The sequence below is a fragment of the Chaetodon auriga genome, chromosome 2, assembly GCF_051107435.1.
Source record: "Chaetodon auriga isolate fChaAug3 chromosome 2, fChaAug3.hap1, whole genome shotgun sequence".
Lineage (NCBI taxonomy): Eukaryota > Metazoa > Chordata > Actinopteri > Chaetodontiformes > Chaetodontidae > Chaetodon > Chaetodon auriga.
This window is the reverse complement of record NC_135075.1, coordinates 7,831,363-7,852,564: the sequence shown is the minus strand read 5'-3', so window position 1 is coordinate 7,852,564 and position 21,202 is coordinate 7,831,363. Positions and strand designations below refer to the sequence as shown.

Below are 21,202 nucleotides of genomic sequence, written 5' to 3'. Positions count from 1 at the left end.
TCCACCACGGTTTGTTTTCAGCTGAGGACATAATACATTTCTTTGAGAGCAGTTTAAAGGATTGGATTGATTCAAGCTGTTCATTTGTCTTTACATTTTGTTAAACCGTGTCACCAATTTAAGGCTGAGAGTTGTAAGACAAAGGCTGAGCTCGTCTTGCAACGAGAGTTCAAATGTGCAAAGCAAATGTGAGGACACTGAGACCTCCACGATGGCTGCTGGTCCAAAACCAACAGGCTGCTGCACGAGCTCTGCTCAGGCAGCAGGCTCCCGCTTTTAAAACGGAGGAAAACACTCGTCTTCACTTTTCTCTAAATGTTCAAGAAACCTAAATCGTACACCCAATCGAACTGTCAAAAAAGAAAAAGGTACACAGTATATTTACTTGTAGGGTTTTATTCATTTTTCAACCTACAATGAGCATAAAACTCAGAAAACATGATCAAAGGCTATGACAGAAGGTAAAACAGGAATAGATGTTGACTTTACAGCTACTTACATCAATTTTCCTATTGTAAAAGTGGAATAAAATGAACTGAATTCACATTAAATGTTACATTACTTTCTCCTCAATCTTTACACAATTAAAAAAACTGCCTAAATTGTAACAGATTGGTGATTTTTGGCAAAGCTGACATCCCTCACATACCTTTCTGGGAAGAAAACACTTTCCATTCACTGACTTTAAATACATTACTATAGCATTATCTTCAAGTAACAGATAACGGGAGTTTCTTTTGTCTTTGAACAATTGTTAAATTAAGTTAAAATCTGATGTAGACAGGGCTCTGCAGAGATTCAGAGGATGCTAGCAACTCAAAGGATAAAAATGATTGGTTCACATTTACACTGAAAAAGAAGTCCCTGATGGAGGCTGTAAAACAAAATATTCACATTCTGCTTGCTTAAGTAAATATTGACATGGTTGCAGTATTTTCCCCCTGCCTGCCCAGACATCCTCTTTCATGCTAAACAATTCCACAAAGTCCAGTTTAAAATATTCACCCAAACCGATAGCTTCCATGGCCGAGTCCCTCACACACACACATGCACGCACGCGCACACACACACACCTCAAAAGTCAAGCTCACATTTCCATTTTCATGAAAGGCGCGTGGGTGTAGTTAAGGAATTCATTTGATTTAACTTTCTCTATCAAAATATAGAATTCAGTAATAATACATGGGAGGGCTAAAATACAGAGCAAGTGAACATAAAATAAAATGATACAAAGCATTTCTTGTTTTTGCTGAATACAGTAGCTATAGGACCACAGAGTTCAAAGTTCAGGCATTGTCAAGTTTTTCCCCGAGGAGGGAAAGAGACAAAAGGTAAAAGGGTCTTCCAATTACTGGGACTATGCCTTGATGCTCAGTTGTGGGTATAGTTCAGCCTTGATGCCTGATCTCAGATCAGATGTTTTAGACTATCCACAACACCCTGCTGCCACTTCACTGTGGCCTCATCATCTCGTCTTACCATGTCGCCGCTGTTTTCTGCTCAAACTGTCTGAAATTCCGGGTCAGGTCTGGCCATCGAGCAAAATTCGGTTAAGCTAAAAAACAAGTATCCGATAAAAAAATGGGTGTATCATAGTTAAAACCACAAACTGGGATTTAAAATTCAAAGTCATCATCTGCCATGTCGATGGCCCAGGCGAACTTCTCACGCTGGGTTTTGTTGTAGATCTTCTCAACTGGAATGCCCCACTTCTTACACCTGGGGGGCAAAAACAGACAGAAGTTACCCACTGCTCCTCGCTGTACTACCTCTGCACCTCCATCCACGAAATCAGGGGAAGGGCAGCTTGAGCAACACAATTTCAGACGTATTGTTATATTAAAGAACATCATCTCACCAAGCCACAGAGATGCGAGGGTCCAGATAGTTGAGCTTGGAAGTGCCGAGAGCAATCTGCTTGTTCTCTTCACGATCAGTTGCCTGCACCTCCAGCTTCATCAGCTGCTCCTCTATCCTCTGCACTGCCTTCTTCTTGGTCTCCACGGCCCTATAGAGGAAACAAGCAGCACAACAAGGTTATAAACGTGCTGAGCAGGGTTGACCAGGGAGACAATTATTCATCTGCAACAAACCTTTAGAATCTTACTTTTTGGATTTTTCATCTCTCCGTACTTTGGCGTCGGCCTTGGCGCTCTTCAGTTCTCTCTTGGCATCAGAGAGCTGGTCCCTTTTAGCATCGATCTGAGATAAAAATGACCGTGATTAGTCTCAATTACTACAAGCGCTGATTGTTACAACATTAACATGGCAGTTACTTAACATTCAACAGGAACCTCATCTACGAGAGCTTTCTGATTCCACGACAACTGCTGGTGAAACTCAAGGACTCAAAACTTACATTTAGTATGGGCACTAAAATGACAATTTAATTAAACACATTGGACACAAATTTCCATATTAGCTAATTGCTGCACTTTGCCTTCAATGTTGTCATCGGAAAACTATTTTTGCAATGCTTTGGTATTTCACTGGAAGCTGCAAAAGAAATGAGAGAGACTAAACTAAGCTCCACTTCAGGTGTAGCCTAAGAAAAAAAAGTTCACCTTTGTCTGCAGGTTCTGCATGGACTTCTCAAAAGTCTTCGGTGGAGCCCTCTGATGGTTACACAGGATGGCCACAGCCCTGTTGGCCCTGTTGTAGGACAAGATCTTGGCTGGAATGTTGTCCTCCGCTAGAGAGAGACAGTGAGTATAACGAGTTAAACTCTACACTAAGTCAAGCTGGATCCTAGTGAAAATGTGATCTGAGATGCTTAGAGTGCAGATGGAGATGTACCACTTGTGAGCTCCTTCAACTGTTGTTGCAGGGTGATTGAGGCGTTGTAAGTACGGAAAACTTTGGCTGTCAGGCCGTCCATCAGCTCCTGCAGGTGCTTGTTCAGAACAGAAGTCTAGGGGGAACAATGAGCACAATCATTAGACAAATTGGTGTTATGAGTGCCAAAAGGTTAACACCATGTTCCAAGATCAGTAATTTTAGGAAGGATCATCCCAAAGAAATGTCAATGCAATAGTGAACTTCTCCTGCCAAAATATACGCAAAAACTCAACAAGGATTAAATCATTTCCTTCTACAGGTTACAGTTTTCTTACATTCAAGCGATCAAACAGGTCATCATCAGGCTCCTTGTTCTCCATAAACAACTGAAGATTCTTAAATACCTAGAAGAGACAGGATACACATCAGTACAGAGGTGTTTACACACTTAAAACACACCAAAAAAGAAGAAGAAAAAAAAAACTGCTATAGAGCCCTTACTCTTTTCTCCACAGGGACTTTGTTGTAGTAGCGGATGGAGTCTTTACCCAGGAAGTCGAACTCCACCACATACTCCTGACCATCGTTCTCTGGATAGAGTTTGATGTGTTCCACTCTCAGCGAGCAGCAGCCCACGGTGTCTGCAGTCTCTCCTTCCTCCTTCTCATTACCCGCTCTCAGAGCCAGCTAGCACAGATCAGGACAGCTGGATTAAAGCTGACTTACAAAGACATTACCCTCACTGTAGCTAGAGTTTAAGCACCTGCTAAACCCAGCTTGCAAATTACAGTCGGTAGCAATTAGACTGCATTAAACTCCCTCAAGCTATATGCACTCAGGACGATGTTAACAGTGATCACGAGCCTCACCTTGTCGATGAAGTAGAGTGCCACGGCCCTCTGTCTGATCCTCATCTCCTTGGACTTCCAGTCATCACGGTACTGAGTTCTAATTCGGTCCACACACTTCTTCAATCTACGAGCAGTTTCATACTTCTGCCAATCCTTCTCTCCCTGCAGATGAACAGCGCGGACGAATGAGACAAGAGCAATTCATGAATCAGATGTGGCCATGTTTATCTGTTGTACAGTATGTTCCCTACACAGCACCATACTGTAAGAAACCATTTCTAATTGAAGCAGTGGGGAATGGAGAGATCAATTACAGCATCTCAATTTTTACTCTCCATTCAAGCAAAAATAATTCAACAAAAATCATAAAAAAAGGTCTTGACAAGTCACAACGAAACCTGCAGACATGGTATGTACAGATGATGCTACTTATAGATGGAGCTGCCATAATATGCAGCCATTTAGCCCAGAGACTCTGGATTAAGACCCATTTTAAACTAGGTCAAAACCTCCTTGTAGTGTAGAACTCAGTCCATCAGCCTACCTTAATCCTCGAGCTGGGGTTCAGCATGATGTACTTGATGGAGCCCTGAATGTTCTCCGTCCACGACACTAGCCAAGTCACCTTATTGTCATGTCGAACCTCTTTCCATTTAGTGCCTGCAGGAGGTTCGGGGTGCTTGGAGTCCCTTTGAGGAACACATTAATAAAACATTTAATCATTATGCCCACTTGACACATCACTTCACCAGCACCGAAAAACACAACAACCTTTCACTCACTTGCTGCAGTTGATGATGATGTCTTGTGGCCTGATACGACGTTTGAGCATGCCCATCTTAGGATGGTCTCCACGTCCACGGAAAAGACCCGGGGGCTCAATGCGAAAATTAGCAATACGTTCCCTGTGGTTGTCCATGATGCAGAAGCCGTACTCCTGCAAGACGCGCTCATTCTCCTCCTTTATTTTCTACAGAGGTAGGAAATAAATACATCAGATCTGCATTTTGTTGGAATCAATAATTTGAACAATGTCAAAAAATCCTGACTGTATCACAGTGAGTCACAACGTCCATAAGAGGGCAAACCAACGAGGCATACGACAGTTTGGCATAAACACGTCTTTTAAAGATCTACACACCTACACCTTACTAAACAAATAAAACAATGTCCTACACTGTGTTGTTGAATTATTCACCTGTTTCAGCTTGACCTACATTTCATTTTCAATCAATGAAGGTGACGTTATGTTTGGTGCAAGTCCATGCATCCTGTAACATTTCAATCTCTCCGACAAGCAGGAGGAATTCTGCTCATACTATCTGTTAACGAGTCTGATTTTCCCATGGTGTAGTGTCCAACTGACAACTGATTTATAAAATTGGTCCAGTATTGAAGGAAAGCGCTGCTGCAGCAGCCAACCATTCCCAGAGCACGTTGCAGTAGTCCCTTCAGGCGTTTGCACGCTGTCAACGAACATTCACACAAAGTGTTTGTTTTTGCCCCTTTGTTTAAGAGTAAGAGCCGTTCCATGTTACAAGAGTAAGACTCCATTTATGGAAACAGCAGTTTTACCACGGTAAAATGCACTTCATTCAAATGCGGCAAACAAAATAAAACTCTGCAAAACCTTATTGGTTTGTCTTTGCACTGCTCCAAAAAACATCACCAACTCTGGTTTGGTTGAAATAAACTCTTAATTTGCCGAATCAGGAGAGGAGCGAGACAGAGGGCGCACGTCAGAGAAGCAGAAAATAACAGCATGTAGATGTGGAATATTTTGATAGCCAACTCAAATTATTTTCACTGGACATTATATTCAGATGGACTGAAGTATGTCAGACTTCAGATTTCCAGCTTAAAAAAAAAAGTAATTACTTAACACAAACTTATGACTCCTGCCAGTCATGCAGTGCAGCCCCCCCACACACAATCGAATGTTCCTTTTCACAATCAACTATGTATATTTTTTTACAGTTTGAATGTACATTCAACTTCAGAATGTTGGTTAGCAGCCCTCGTCCAATCAAACGTTTGGACTTGCACTGGGGCGGGCTTTATCGGTAATTCGGGGTTCAGTCAGAAAGCCTGTTAACGAATGGTTAAAATTGATGATGACACCTCTTTTGAACCTTTTATCACAAGGACTACTAATCACCAAGCAATGTTTTATCAAGTGTGGCCTCATCATCATCATCCTCGTGTAAAGAAACATAACTGCTAATATTTTCACCTTTTTTATGTGTGAATTTCACTACATGTTGTTCTGAGTATGACAATAAAATATGTTTTGTTTCGTAATATGTTGAACCACAATATCTTGTCTTGTGTTGCAGTATGTTGTTCATCTGTTGGAAAACCTTTTATGGGTACTGTATCTAAATGTAATTTTACTTGTAAAACACTGCTAAAAAGTCATTTGATTGATATGTACCATGGTAGAATTGCTGTTCCTGAGGAGTTACTCCTTTTGAGTGACTGATTTATTCAGATACTCAATGTGTGGGATCAGGGAATGTTGAGAATTAGGACCAAGAGCTGGGTGTGACTGACAAGCATTTTCAATAATACAACAGCTATATAATTAAACAAAAATAAAACACAGCCAACAATCCTCCGTAAGGCTGATCTATTGGGTGACCCGCTCTATTGGTTCTCCCTTCGTAAGGATAATGCTAACTCAGACTTGATACAATATACGTGTATTAGCTGACCAGTTTCTCCTCCTTTGTCATGGCCTTCCTGGCTTCAGACTGTGCCTTGAAGTAGTCGCTCATCTCAGAGAAGTTGCACTTCTTAAGGTCTGTGATCTTTGTCTTTTCCTCAGCAGTCATTTCCTACATGAGCAAAACATGTTACTCTAAAAAACAATTCTTGGAACAATTATGTCACAAGACAGCACAAAGTTTTGGAAATGTATTCACAAATGTATTTTTTCCTACCTTCCTCCAATCTTTAAAGAAGTTTTTGCGGAAGATATCTTTTGTGGTGTATTCATGGTCCAGCATTTTGGCAAAGAACGTGGCCACCTCTTCTGCCCCTGGGCTGAGCTTCATGTGCTTCCCTAAAATATGCAAAAATAGGTGTGTTTTGTCTGCTACTGACATACCATAATGTGGTTCTACAGTAAAGCCCTTGACTGATGGAAATACCGTCTTACCATCATAGTAAAATTTGACATGGCTAGGAACAGGCTCATATGGTGGTGCAAACACTGGCCCTTTGTGTTCCAGAAACTTCCATTTCACACCATCTGTGTATCTCTCTTCTTCCCACCTGGAATCAACCACATCACAATGCCACCCAATAAGCAGTTTGAATATACGAAAGAAACAAAACATTACTTGCTCCAACTGTAACACACAAGACATCCACAGTCGGCTCATCACCACACTGAGAAGTGTGCAGGTATCATACAGCAGACTGGCAAGAATAACTCACCATTTCCACTTCTCCTCTGGCTCTTTCTTTGCTTTCTTTTTTCCATCAGTGACTTCTCCTTTTTTGTTTTTTGTCTTCTTTGACTTAATGTCCTAAAAAGGGAAGAGAAACAATTGGAGTTCTTTCGTTCTCAGATTGGCAGGGGGAAAAAAGTTAGTATCAACACAAAAGACTGAGACTCAAGCCTCCCTGGTTCTTCAGGTGCCCCCCTCATTTTGTGATTTCCAAAGCATCACACCAGAAAATCTCAAGTCCAAGCTTAAGACCTTTGCTTACCTCATCTGGTTTCCTTTTCTTGGCCTTCTTGTCATTTTCAGTCTTTATTTTCTTGGGCTTAAATTCAGAGCTGAAAAACAGTGTTACAAGTTTGAAATTATACCAATGCTCTCACCCTATTAAACAGACACGGGGAAGTGTACTTTCAAAGCACTCACTCATTGTCGTCATCATCCCGTTCTCTTTTTAGAGACTTCTCATGTTTAGGAGAGTGGTAAAAATCATCCTCAGGCTCAGACTTCATATGTGGAGGGCTGCAAAAGAAAACACATTTGACATCAGAAATGGCTACATCTAAAAATGCATCTGCTGGTAGCCTAAATATAGCACGTAAGTGAAATGTGGAGTCCAGACATACCTGGCAAAGCCATTCTCTTTTTCCTTTTTGACTTTACCATCAAGGGACTTCATCTGAAAGATTCACACAAGCATGTTAAGGAAAAACAGCAAATGGTACTTATGTGCACGCAATAAAAGCTAAAGGAGAGTTGAGAAATCTCGTCATTGCGATGGTTAATAATAACACATAGCTGGTTGGTTCTGAGTAGTAGAAGCATTGAAATCGTTAAGAAATTACAGATTCCTGGTATCTGTGCCATACAGTTCTATGCATTGATATTATACACCAATTGCCCTAAACATGCATCCCAAAGTTGACCATGGGTAGAGCCAAACCAAAACATGAATTCTGGCAAAACACAAGCAGTTTTGAGGATGCTTTAAGTCAAATGAAAGGATGATGTAGACCCCCTTAGTCATCCATTTTGTACATTTCCACAGTCTGATTCATGATTGAAACAGAAGACAAATAAAAAAAAAATACAATATACAATCTACTAACAGTTTAATAGCTGGGGGCTATGAAAATGATTGGTGAAGGTGCATGACTTTGCAGAACTTAATATTGCAGAATTCATAATGATGAAACTTAAAATCACAACATTACTTGCTAAACCACATGTGCTTTCTTCCATGAATTATATGCATGACAAATCACCTTCTCCTCCTTCCTTTTCTCCTTGTGCTTGTCCTTGTATTTGTCTGTGCTGCCATCTTTGTGCTTCATCTTTTCCTTCTCCTTGTCTCTGTGTTTTTTATCGGAGGAGTCCTTGTGATCACTAGAGTTAAGAAATACAAATTATTAATTTGAAGTGGTTTCAGTTTCCACTAATCAATACAGAAAATACATCTTGTCCACTTTGTCTATGTTTGACCTCACCAACCTCATGGTTTTTGTAAATATTTGCTTATTCTGAATTTGATGCAGCAACATGTTTCAAACAAGTCGGGACAGGAGCAACTAAAGGCTGGGAAAGTTGTGGAATGCTCCAAAAACACCAGTTTGTAACATTCCACAGGTAAACAGGTTGATTGGTAACAGGTGATAGTATCATGACTGGGTATGAAAGAGACATCCTGGAAAGGCTCAGTTGTTCACGAGCAAGGATGGAGAGAGGTTCACCACTTTGTGAACACATGATTGTATAAAGGATGTGACTACATGTGCTCAGGAACACTTTGTGAAACTGTTTTGTATTAAATTAATGTATTCTGTTTTTATTTACATGCTTTACAGAATCCCCAATTTTTGAAATCCATACCTGCTGCCATGCTTTGATTTCTCCCGTTCCTTATCCTTCTTGTGGTCCTTATGTTTGTGTTCCTTATACTTGTCTTTATGCTTGTGGGAGTCTGAGAAGAAAGCAGTGTCACAGTGATGAAGGGTGAATGAGATATTGACTGAAACAATCCAACAATGGGGTGAGTAAACTGTAGGATTGGTATGTGTCCGTACATTTGGTATAAGATCTAATGGCCAAAGTACAATTCTATACACAACTGGCAAAAATGGACAATGTGAACTCCACTCAAGGAGGTGCTAACGAGGACAAGCTATGAAAGACAATAATCTTATCGGCCGACCAGCTAAGAAAGTCCCCTCACATAGTTCTCCTCAGTAAAAACATGAATTCAAATGCTACAAACAATGTCTGAACATAAATCTAAATCTCATGCAGCGTGGAGCACAGCACCTCCTACCGCCCGTATGAGTCTCATTATCTATGAGACAATATGAAACAACTGACACGTTGAAACATGTTCGTGAACAAAGTAGGCTTTCACCCTCTCTTCAAAGACAGTTACTAAATTAAAGAGCTGACACCAAAACTTTGCCACCAACAAACACCAAATCAACTCTGCAAGCTTCTGGGGGGCTCAAGGCTTTAGATTTGGTGACAAGCGGAGTTATAGCAGAACTAACAGACTACTAGCAGGTCCTTAAAAAAAAGCTCTCAATACTCCATTAGTTTGACTGGGTCAGACAACAGTTCACATGTTCAAAAAAGTGAACTGAAGTGAAGGCCTGATCAGTGAGTGATTTGTGAAACCCAAACAGACCCTGAGCTTTACTGTGACTGTTCCATTTATCGATGTAAATTTAGCTGTCTTTGCTGATCCATTATTTGAAGATGACATGTTTGATTCAAGCTGTCCTCTAAAATCCAAGTCAAATCACAGTGTGATACATTTCATTGAATGGGCCCTTTTGTGCTCCATCACATTATTGAAGACAAACTAGAGAGCATATCTGACAGAGTTTGGTTAAGACGCCCCTACACAGTTCACAGGTGACAAATCAGTTAACAACAAATGTCTTATGTGGTAAAAGATTGCGTGTTAGTCAACAGTTGAGAGTGCTGACAAAGGATGTGTTCTTTTTTAACAAGGCCAGAGTAAAGACACCTTTTAAATAGACAACCTAATTTGTCCATCTTAAGAAGTTAGACTATTCAGTCCATTATGAAGAGGACGAATACCACTCTCTGGCAAATGGAAGTAAAGCCATGGACCTCTATGTCCAACAGTCAAATGTTATCCCATTGCTAATGAATGACAACCAAACAAGTACACTGGCACCGTTTTTAGCAATACTGATGTACAGGAAAGTGAAATGCAGGTAAACAATCCTCCACATGTGGCTGCTATAATATCTCATAAGAACAATTTGTCTGAAAGGAAACATGTTGAAGATTGTCCTAGATCATTAAGTGTTTATGTGTATATCCTTGAGGAAAAGTTAGTACTGCGTAACAGACTCAAAAACAAAAACAGATGACTTGGTATGGATGGCATATCATTTGCTTGATATAGGTGTAGAGCTTAAACAAATGGCAGCAGCACTAAACTCCAAATGCATGCTCACTTTTTACTTTAGGATATTATCAAAATCCTCTAAAAGCTAATACCTCACTTAACTTGCAATGTGATGATCAATTAAAGTTGATGACTGGATGTGTTGACTGTTGAAGTGTGGATCAAACTTACAAACGGCCCACTTTGAGTCCTTCTAGCTACAATAAATATAACGTCAGCTTTTAATAAAAAGCGTTTAAGACCGCGTACAAACAACATGACACTCTTCTTGGTCACCGCATGGGATCTTAGTGAAGCACTGTGTCTTCGTACTTCTCCTCCTCACAGCCATCTGCACTTCACAGCCTGGGTTCAGCTTGCAGTAACGTTACAGTCAGGCCGCTACACCGAAAAAGAAAATGGCGCAGAGACTAAGTCCTCAACCCCCAAACCCTCACTTTCAGGAGGGAAATTTGGTATTAAAAACTAAACGATATGAAATTCTGCTACGATAAACTGATAAAACACCTCCAGGTGTGTGCCAATAATGATTCCAATCGACAAAATTATTTACGGAAAAGCTTTTATTAGACCTCCCTTTTGAACAATAGGCGCTTGTGAGTGAGACAGAGGACTTAGTCTCTGGACGCCATTTCTGTCCTCTACTGAGAACTAACGTAACGCTACATTTGATCAGTGAAGATATGTCAGAATTTCAGGAAAACACTCCCTTCAACTTGTTAGCTTCATATCATAAACTTACCATTGAAACGAGAGCCACCGTCAACCTGAAAAATGAAAAACAGATGAATGTTAAATTGCGGAGTAGCTAACTAGCCGGCTAACTAACTTTGAACTTGCTGGATGGCAAAGCGACAGTTTGTTAGCTACCCAGCTAGCTCGGCTAGCTTGCTATGGTGGCTGGTAATATGGCTTAGCGGCTGATACCGAAGCCGCTACTGCTAACACTAGCTATAGCTAACGCCGAATAAAATGTAGCTTTACCACACTATGCTTGTGACTTCATGCCTAGCCGCAGAAACGTGAACGCTAACCAGAAATCGCCTTTCCGTAACATTACAAATACAAATGTGATGAAACCTGTCAAGACGCTGTTTACAACAAAACGAGTTGGCTTACAAACACACTCGACTAGTGCGCGCTAGCAGACACTATTACAGTTAGCTAGCTAAGTTACCTTGTCAAACCAAGCAGTAAAACGGTGGCAAGAAAATGTACCTATTCGCCATGGTTGGTGGTGACATTACAAAATATATTCAACATTACCTGGTCCTCACTGTGGGAATGGTCCCCACTCATTTCCTAAGCGCTGTTAGACTGAAAAATCAAAAATGTGAAACGTGTAAGATAACCACACACCGGCGAGGAGATGCAGGCAGAATGAAGAAAAGACACAGCCGTGTAAGAGAAAAGTCCCAATTGTACGCTAATGCGCATGCGCCTCAGTTTAAATGGTATAGAGCAGTGTAGCTCCTCCTCTTCCAAAAACGTGTTGCTGTACAGTACGATGGTCACACACGGTCCTGAGCGAGCTGCACATGTGCCAGGAACACAAGCGGCCCTGGGCTCGAGGATACCCGTTTGCCCGTGTGTTGTATATATGTGCTTGACCTGCTGAGGAACAGTGAATCAGTGAAAACTATAACAACAACAATCACCATCATCATTAGATTCATTGGCCCAGGATGGGTATGCAAATGAGGATTTTTTTTTTTGTTGTTGTTGCGCTCAGTGTACTTACCCACAGTTTCAAGAGCCATTATCAGGAAAATAAAGAGAAAGATAGAAAAACACATCCAGCTAAAAACAAGGACATGTAATCTGAACAAAGGTGAAAAAAAAATAAACCTACATACATACCCGGAAACAATGGATCGGGGTTTAAGCATACTCTACATTGATGATGGTATGTACATGTTAAAAAAAGTGTGTATTTCAAGTATAAAATATATTACCATCACGTCTGAAGAGGTTTGTCCTTTCAGATTATGTTCTTGTGACCTCACTCACCCTTCAGTCATTTACCAAATATGCATATCAAGTTATGCGTCTTAGTGTGTCTAATGGCATAGACGAAACAAATTACAGACATCATTAGCAGGAACTGATGTATACTCTGGTTAGCTGCCTTCAAGGCCTTGAAATGGTGTTGTGCTTTTAGTGATTTCAAAAATGGTGTAGGCCTGAATGTGAGACACGCAACAGTCAGGAGCCAGTCCTGACCTCCACAACCTTGAGAGCCAGCAGGCCTATCATGTAACTCACAGGCAAAGAGTAGTTAATGAGTGCATTGAACGCCGAAGACATGGTTCAAAATAATATAAGCAACTGAAATGCACTAAAAAGTGGGTTTCAGTCTCATGCCAGCATGATCCACTTCAGATAATTAAAATGTGTGGTGTTTATATCAAGACTGGCAAGGTAGTTGGCAGATTGCCACTGAACAACTGTAAATCTAATCTGAATAAACATCTAAATACACCACTATTTTAAGATCATTTTGATATTGGTTATAGGCTAGTACCATGACATGGTATCTTGTACTTTAACAACACCATGTTGCAAACGATTAAAGACAACAGTATTTCTGAATGTTTTTCATCAGCATCTTTCCCTCAGAGGTTATAAGAATAATGGTGTTGAGTGATGGGCCTGCAAACATGTTGTTTAGAAGAAAAGTTTCTCAGTTAGGGATGAAATAGACTTGATGGTGGAAGATGAGGCGGATAGACTGAGTGGAAGATGTTCAAAGCAATCTCATTTTTGTCCACAAGAGGTCGTTGCAGTCCATGACATTACCCATTTGGACTCACAGGTCCTCACAGCACTATTTTCTAATGGTCTGTTAGATTTAGTTAAGAATTGTTTTTTAAAAGTTTTGGATGAGTTAAGTGAACAGACCAAAATGCTTTGCATCACACTGTAACAGGCTGCTAAAACATGACAGATGGTGTATATTCTAAAGGAGCTTCTGTGTGATTAAAATCAACTCAAAGTGAGAACTGTGCCTGTTTTTGGTACAATAGAAGTCTGTTTAAGGGCAAGTTCACTGACTTCCAACTGCAATTTATTTTACATTTTATTGATGAAAATATTACAGATCCACTATTATGCACCAGTAAAATCTGTACACAGTGCAATTGTAATACAACCATGCATGGACTTCTCAATCTTCATGTAGTTCCTAATCATGTGGGAGGCTTCAGAGAGTTAAAAATATGCAACACCACAAACATGTCACCAATTCCCTTCAAACTGCTGGCATAAATAAGTGTAACAACAGAAAGACATTCAAGAGATAAAGAAGACAATGAGGTATATTTTAACTGCTCATTCTTTTTCCTTCCATGAGGTTTGACTGAGCTTATTCAAAGTCAAATTTCTACGAAACTACAAAATTGTTTTTTTCCCATGACGTTAAAAGCATCCGTCTCAGTTCCTGCTGTTTGGATGTAATACACAAAATCTTGCTGATTAAGCAGAGATGCAAGGTTATTAAGGCACTGTTATGGGAATGCTGTGTCCTCGTCCTCACATGTGTTCAAGACACCTGATGATTTGGCTCTGAAAGTGGCTTGGCCGGGTTCTGGTATAAAAACATGTAAGAGTCACACAGCAGCCTGCGCACTAGTTCAGGAGTTTGGGAGGGGTTAGCACGAGCCAGCTCTTCCTCCGGCTGAGACAGGAAGTCACCCAGCTCTGGACAAGCTCGGATCTCGGGAATGTTGTAGCCACGTTGATCGTCACCTGTGAGGAAGAGAAGAGATAAAGAGCTGTCACAGACGTCAGAGCGTGGCTTTATCTAATATTGTCGAGGCTGCATTATCAGAAAATAAGGCAGTCATGGGTAACCACTTCATAGAAAAACCAAAACAAGTCAGAGTTTGCACGAACATCAGAATAAAATAACTTGTGAGGTAATTCTATAATGGCAGTTATGGAAGAAAAGACTTCTTGCTCAAGCCAAAAAAAAACTCTATTAATTTAAAAAAACAAAAACAAAAACAAAAAAACAAGCTCAGCTCCATCTTACCGCATCGGTCTGCCATGCTGTCGAAGAAGAGCCAGGAGCGAGGATCAGGGCCATATTTGACAAAGGACACATAGTGGCTGGTTTGAATGCAGAGCACAGCAAACAGCTGCATCGTGTGCCTTTGCACAGGTGTATCACAGGCTTCATTTTCTGGTACTGCTAGAGCTTTGGGGGAGTGACCCTGCCGTGAGGGATGGGTGTGGACCTGAAAGAAAAATTCAAGTAGAAAGTTTAGTCTCTGAGTTTGCACAGGGAGATACCTGCCATCTAAGAGGAGCCATCTGGCTTACCTGCGTGTTGCACATAGTACAATACTGTTTAATTCTCCCTGGCTGCAGTTTGCGATCTGGTAGACACTGAAGACACTCGTGCACTGCTGAATGCCCACAGATGAAACATTCCCTTGGAGCTGTTGGGGAAAAATAAGCATTTTATTAGGTATCCTCTTCGTATCCTGTACAATTTAAATCAGTGCCAATTATGTCTGTTCTCACAGTTGTATAGTAGATCGGTGATGTCCAGCTCAGTGGAAGGAATGATATGAGAAAACATCTTATACTTGTTTCCAAACCTTGGCATCTGAACCATTAGACAGGACGGCATCTGAGGGACAAATAAGAAAGGCAACACTGGAGTTACATGACTGTTCAGACGAAAACCTAATAAACCCCATGGGGCTTCTTTTCCTTTTAAGGAGGAACGTGCACTCACTTCTTCAAACTTGAGGTCACCTGACAAACAGGATGTGTCCAGAAGCTGTTGAACAGTGGGCATCGGTCCCACCTGTTCTTTTTCCAAAAAAACCTGGAAGGTGTAGGCACCCTGGGATGTTTCATCTCTCGATCTAAAAAGAAAGAGGCTTAAATTAACTCTACACCTGTGACAGTAAAACAGGACAGAAGATTTAATGGTGAGCAGTTGAGGATCTTACTTGAGCTTGAGCAGTGGCTCCATGCAAAGCACCTTTTGAAAGAGGACGGTGATGAACTCTTCTGGGTCTGCAGTGAAGCAAAGCAATTCAAAACATTTAGAACGGGAGGCTTCGGTATGTTATGGTGGAATGACTTATAGCCCTTCTGTTAAAATCTATTTTCAACAATGCATGTTAAAAATATGGGTGTACCTTTTTCTTCTGTTCGGAATGTGTCGCAGCCAAGCTGTTCACGGAAATTCATCACACTCTTAGCAGGCACAAACCCTTGTCTGCAATATACACACAGCTATCAGTAAGCAAACACAAAGACCTCACAAACTGGAGTAGCTGCATACACAAAAAAAACTAAATCAAGTGTAAATACAAAAGCCCCACCTTCTTATGCAAGTGGGTTTTAAGCATATGCACTTTTTATTGTTAGCAATTGAATAGAGGATGATTAAGACTGAGAGCGCATGTTTACCAGTTGAGATTATGTAAAATGTCATAAAGTTCTTGTTTTGCAAACTCTGTGATATTACAAGGCGTTCATAAAACAAACAGACTGAGTTGATACCTGCGTAAACGGTTGACTATTTTTCTAAGAGTGCAGGTTATGGGTCGCTCTGTGTCAGCAGGCTTCTGGCAGATATTATCCAGGGTCACGGACGAGCTGAACAAACTGAAGAGAGAAAACCACATTGTTTTATCAAGTCAGCATGTTAACTGAATACAGCTCACCATGCTCATTCAGTTGTGCGTGATATCCTCTAAACACACTGACATTAAAGTAAACCTGAGCTGAGTAACAGTGCGCAACGTGAGCGTCACATGCCTCAGGGAGGGGTTTTACCTGAAGAGTGTGGCATCAAGGTAACAGGAGTTGATGTGACCCTGAATCCCTTTCATTCTCCCCACTAACAAAGACACGGCCTCTGATTCAGGGATAGGCAGTGCATCCTCCTCTGAGTCCTCAAAGGGAGGAACTGAAAACAGCAAGCAAACACACAAAAACAAATGTTCCTATCAAATGGCATGTTGGCAAACCTCCTCATTCCACCCATGACTTTGGATCTGAGAAACACAGTATTCTGCAGCAGCTTCTCACAGTCCAACTGGATAATCACCCAGGCCTTCATGGATAATGATTGATCTGGATGTTCTGCTGATAAGTGGTGTCACAAACTGTGCATTGTTTCAGGTGTCTGCATAATTTCTCCTCACTTATTCCTGTCAGAGGCAGAAGGTTGGGGAGATGAAGTCAGCTAAACCAATCAGAAAGCATGATTTGTGACTTCACTTGTATACAACTCTTCTGTGATACTTCCAGAGAAAGCCAAGTTCCTCAAACCTGATTCTGTAAGGATATGTGATGTAATTTTAAGTGATACGCAATGAGAGGAATGAAAAACATCAGTCCAGAAAACTTCCTGTACAGCACTTCAGACAGATGTTCAGGTCAATGCTTCATTTTATGTTGTAGAAGTAGCACTTGTAAAAAATAATGCACAAGTTTGAACTGCTTGTGTATGCGTGTCCCACCAAAGTAGGAAAAGTGGTCTAACCTGGAGGTGTATCAGTGGGTTTGGGGGCCTCCCTTCCTGTGGAGGAGCAGACGAACCTGCTATCAGGGCTGCACTTAGTGACGGGAACAAACAGCGCCCTGCTCCCTTTGCAGGTAAAATACCTCTGGCTTCCATACACTCCATCAGAGCAGCCGTTCACATCATAGTCCTGAAACAATGAAAACCAAATCAGACATGAGGTGCCCTCAAAGCCTAAAACCAACAGAGAAAGTAACGGTACAAAATTTAAGTCACTCACCAATTCAATCCCTGCCCATTCATCAGTCTTTCCTCCAGGGACCCCCAACCACCGGACCACCCCGTACACTGTGATCCCTGAGTTGGACACCACCTCCACCATAGATCCCACCTCCAAAGGCACATGGCATGTGCTGGGACTCTGGCTCTGAATGACACTCTGCCCCGTATGGCTGTCCCTCGCTTGTCGTGCATGAGATCCTATATTCGGCATGGAGTTTATTCGAGTCACTGCTTTTCTGTTTAGACCTGCAGAGAGATATGGAGGGTGTGGGGGTCAGATGGTTACAAAGTCATATGACATTCTTTTGAGCCTTGTCATGTGCTGCCTCATCAGATTGCATAACACAGCACATACTATGAGGTATGCAGACAGCTCAGAGTGCACAATGTGCAAAGAAACAGAACATTTAATGTTTTGCATTCCACGGCAATGGAACCAGTTTCTCCAGTTGTGTACCGGGACTGCATCGTCTGTGTCCCCTATGGAGTAACAGGTGCTCTCTAACAACTGTCAATGGAGGGATGTCATTCACTTACTACAGGGGAGGGGGGTGGATTACGTTTTTGGAACCAAAATAAAAAAAGTTTTTAATTTGATTATGAAGGGATTTAGCTTGATAAAAATCAGTGACATCTGCAGTATCATGTGGTTCAGAAATGCCACAGGGTGACTTCGCAAGAGGCAGGCAAGCTATGGCTTCAACCTTTTACTTACTCCCACATTTGCCATCTTTCCAGTGGGGTCCAAGGGGGACGGAGTGAGATGGGACCACCTGGATGATGTCTGCAGCACTGAACAGGGGCAGAGGAGCAGGTTTCTTGGATGACGAATTGTGATCATAGTCCTATAAGAAAGAAAGACATACAGACATTATCAGATGTACAGAACACAGATAAATCTCATGAGCACGTGCACATTTTGTGCTAATGACAGAGCTGCGGATCTCTCTGGCAATCTTTTAACCGATAACTTTTCCTATAGACACGGATCACTGACGAGGATATGGTCACGCTCGCCTCAGTGCATTCCTTGAGATTATAGGAGTGTTATAGGAGTCCACAATTATTAGCTTCACAGAAACCTGATCATTATAACAATGCCTCTGCTACTTTGTTCTTTAGCCAAGACCCACACACAGCAAATAAGTGAACCAGACAAGTTGACCCACCACAAATTCCACCTCAAAGCCGAGCATGTGCAGGTCCTCTTTGTTCTCCTTCCTCCCAATCTGCATGAGGTTCCTCACCAGGCCGGGCAGGTGTCCCTTCTTGTGCTTCACCACCACCAGGTCATCCTGAGTCAGCTCGCAGATGGCGGAGAACAGCTGGGGGTTACACAGAAGCTCCAGGCGTTTGCTCGCGGGCGACACGAACAGCAGCAGCTGGGCCTGGTGGCGGGTCAGCGGGTACGTGTCCTCCCTCCTCACGATGCCTCCGCTCTTGGGGCTCCCGGCGTTGTTCCCGCAGTACAGCAGCCCCATCACCTCTCCGCGCTGCGTCTCTGCCTCCACACGGCCGATACAGCCGCGGCAGAAGCCTTTCCTCGACTTCCCGCGTATCACGATGAAAAACTTCTCCTTCAGTCCAGTTTGGGGCTCCATTTAAAAGCCTTTTAAGCACCAACAGGTTTAGAGTCTGTTAAACCGCGTTGAACCTGTAGAAACACGACAGAGCACAATATGACACTGATTAACTGTGAAGTTAGCAGGAAATTAATTACGCACGAATATCGAATAGAAACATAATTTCCTGGTTAACGTCACTTATTAAGTCAGTGATAATATGATATTAAACGCACAAGCGTATCCACACGATTATCTTTAAAGTACTAACACAAACTCCAGCCGAAACTACCTCGGAAAAGAGATAAGAGACACTGCACCTCATTAAACAAACACACCGAGCTGCTCTGTCATGGTGATCCACTCATTCATCAGAGAGTCAGACACAGAAACTCTACTTACTCCTTTTATTTTATTCAGAATAATTTCTCGGCGGCCAGTCACTCCATCACCTCGACCTTCGATGAGGTGACTTCTCGCTGGAAGCTGGGGCGGTGATCCTCTCCTCTTCCTGTTTACCTCGGCGCAGTGAGGGAGGACACCTGCGCTGCTTTAAATACTGACCTGCACGTGACCGCCAACGCCCACTAGGCTGCTCTCCACGTCCCCGCCCTAAATGCGTCCTCCCCTGGCCCACTGGGTGCTGATCCCACATGCGACACCTGTCCGCTAATGTAATCACTGGAGACAATGGCCGGAAACTCATTCAAAGGTGGGACTGAACGCGCAGCAAGTGGCCCAAGAGTGACCTGAGTCTCATCATTATGGAGTGCATTCTGTGTCTTCAGCTCACACTTTTCCTCTCACTATGGATTTATTTAGCTTGTCACACATGTCAGTCAAAAGTTTGGACACACCTTCTCATCCCATTGTTTTTACTATTTTCTACTTGATACTGAAGACATCACAACTATGACAGAGCACTTGTGGAATTATGTAGTAAACAAAAAAAATGTCAAAGTAAAACGTGTTTATATTTTAGATATTTCATACTAGCTACCGGTTGCCTTGATGACAACTTTGCAGACTTGCTGGCAGCTTCTTGAAGTAGTCACCTGGAATGGTTTTTGCTTAATTTCTTGACTTCTTAATGCGTGTGATACCATTAGTTGTGTTGCCCAGTGAATAGTCCTATTTGACTTCCCTAATCCACATTTTGACAAGAACTGCTCGACTGAATACCAAGTTTCCTGTGCGATCACAAAAAATCAACAGTCACTCTGATGAAAGTGGCTCTGACGAGGACCACCTCAGGAAAGATGACCAAGAGTTACCTCTGCTGCAGAGAAGTTCATTACAGTGACCGGCCTCAGAAATCTGCTGCCATTAACGGTACCTCCGATTAGAGCCCACATAAACGCTTCACACATCTCAACTAGCAGACACATCGCAACACGCTGAGGAGACTGTGTGAATCAGACATGAAACCAGTGGAAATCTGTGCTTTGGCAGCTTAGAATAGTTTGTTTTTGTGCTTTATTATTTATTTATTCTGTTATTTCTTTAGCTTATCATATAATTCCACATGCTTTCTTTTATACTTTTGGTGTCTTCAGTATTAATGCACAATGTAGAAAATAATAATGAATAAAACGAGTAACTGAGAAGGTGTATCCAAACCTTTGACTGGTACTGTAGCTTTAAACTTTATAGCCTTCTAGATATAAACATGAATATTGATTGAAGCATGCATCTGCATTGTGTATTATTGATGTACTCAGACAGAACAGAGTTTAACGGCATTTTAAGATCCATCTCGTGACTTTTGAGTCTTGTCTTGTCCTTTCTGACATAAACTGCACTATATTATAAGATTTGAAATAAAGATTAATCCCAAAAATCCAATGCAGCTTAACATGTCATAATACTGTTCAATGAAGACAACGAGTCTCTATTTTCTGCTTTGTGAGGCTTCACTGTTGTCTTAAAAAGCACATGGGGAGGTCACCATATCATGAGGACACCTCAACCCTGGAATATTAGTCTCCAAAAACAGTGTCAACATACACTGAGCGGTGTTTAAGGTCAGGTAGACGTGGGTGCAGTGTTCTGAGTGACATGTTTGTCTGCATGCAGATGTAGCACATGTGACACGTCCTACCGTGTGATGCAGCTGGAATGAATGTCTGACAGTATCTTGACTGCACATCAGCTTTACGCAACAGCCCGCCTTTTCTTCAGAATGCATTATGCTTAGTGACAATGTGTCATCAACCAGCATAAAACCATTGCCTGTTATCCATTTGGAAGTATCTGATTAAAGCTCAATTATGATGAGGTAAATATGAGGAGACAGTTTTGCCTTCTTTAATCGAAAGTGCTTGTTGGAGGACTGCCCTCTGTTGGCGAGTGAACACAAAAACATC

General features: G+C 41.8%; 2 protein-coding genes across 2 annotated transcripts; both read right to left on the bottom strand.

Moving 5' to 3' along the window:
- Positions 1-388: 388 nt before the first annotated feature.
- Positions 389-11,951, bottom strand: top1a (DNA topoisomerase Ia). The gene is made up of 21 exons (XM_076752132.1): positions 11,769-11,951; positions 11,245-11,269; positions 8,948-9,038; positions 8,344-8,464; positions 7,705-7,757; positions 7,505-7,600; positions 7,347-7,416; positions 7,071-7,162; positions 6,790-6,905; positions 6,572-6,693; positions 6,344-6,466; positions 4,412-4,599; positions 4,174-4,318; positions 3,648-3,791; positions 3,280-3,465; positions 3,114-3,182; positions 2,797-2,911; positions 2,565-2,692; positions 2,108-2,202; positions 1,859-2,008; positions 389-1,719 (listed from the first exon to the last, which is right to left on the bottom strand). Exons 1-21 carry the CDS (start codon positions 11,799-11,801, stop codon positions 1,617-1,619), a joined length of 2,265 nt encoding a protein of 754 aa, XP_076608247.1. The 5' UTR covers positions 11,802-11,951; the 3' UTR covers positions 389-1,616.
- Positions 11,952-13,588: 1,637 nt separating this feature from the next.
- On the bottom strand, positions 13,589-19,348 carry cyld2 (cylindromatosis (turban tumor syndrome) 2). The gene is made up of 14 exons (XM_076749040.1): positions 19,239-19,348; positions 18,444-18,928; positions 17,990-18,119; positions 17,273-17,520; positions 17,014-17,182; positions 16,302-16,434; positions 16,026-16,130; positions 15,659-15,738; positions 15,467-15,533; positions 15,247-15,379; positions 15,030-15,138; positions 14,826-14,944; positions 14,536-14,740; positions 13,589-14,249 (listed from the first exon to the last, which is right to left on the bottom strand). The coding sequence occupies exons 2-14, from the start codon at positions 18,873-18,875 to the stop codon at positions 14,044-14,046; spliced, it is 2,136 nt and encodes a 711-aa protein (XP_076605155.1). The 5' UTR covers positions 18,876-18,928; positions 19,239-19,348; the 3' UTR covers positions 13,589-14,043.
- Between the last annotated feature and the right edge of the window lie 1,854 nt (positions 19,349-21,202).

What these genes read in the sequence shown, in the direction of transcription:
- cyld2 (XM_076749040.1), bottom strand. Translation starts at nt 18,875, where the DNA reads ATGGAGCCCCAAACTGGACTGAAGGAGAAGTTTTTCATCGTGATACGC. An exon ending in GTGACCTCAAGTTTGAAGAA is followed by an intron (nt 15,139 to 15,246) that starts GTGAGTGCACGT and finishes TTTGTCCCTCAG; the next exon opens with ATGCCGTCCTGTCTAATGGT. An exon ending in CACCGATCTACTATACAACT is followed by an intron (nt 14,945 to 15,029) that starts GTGAGAACAGAC and finishes TTTCCCCAACAG; the next exon opens with CTCCAAGGGAATGTTTCATC.
- top1a (XM_076752132.1), bottom strand. Translation starts at nt 11,801, where the DNA reads ATGAGTGGGGACCATTCCCACAGTGAGGACCAG. An exon ending in AAGTCCCTGTGGAGAAAAGA is followed by an intron (nt 3,183 to 3,279) that starts GTAAGGGCTCTA and finishes TGTCTCTTCTAG; the next exon opens with GTATTTAAGAATCTTCAGTT. An exon ending in ACCTGTTTGATCGCTTGAAT is followed by an intron (nt 2,912 to 3,113) that starts GTAAGAAAACTG and finishes TGTTCCCCCTAG; the next exon opens with ACTTCTGTTCTGAACAAGCA.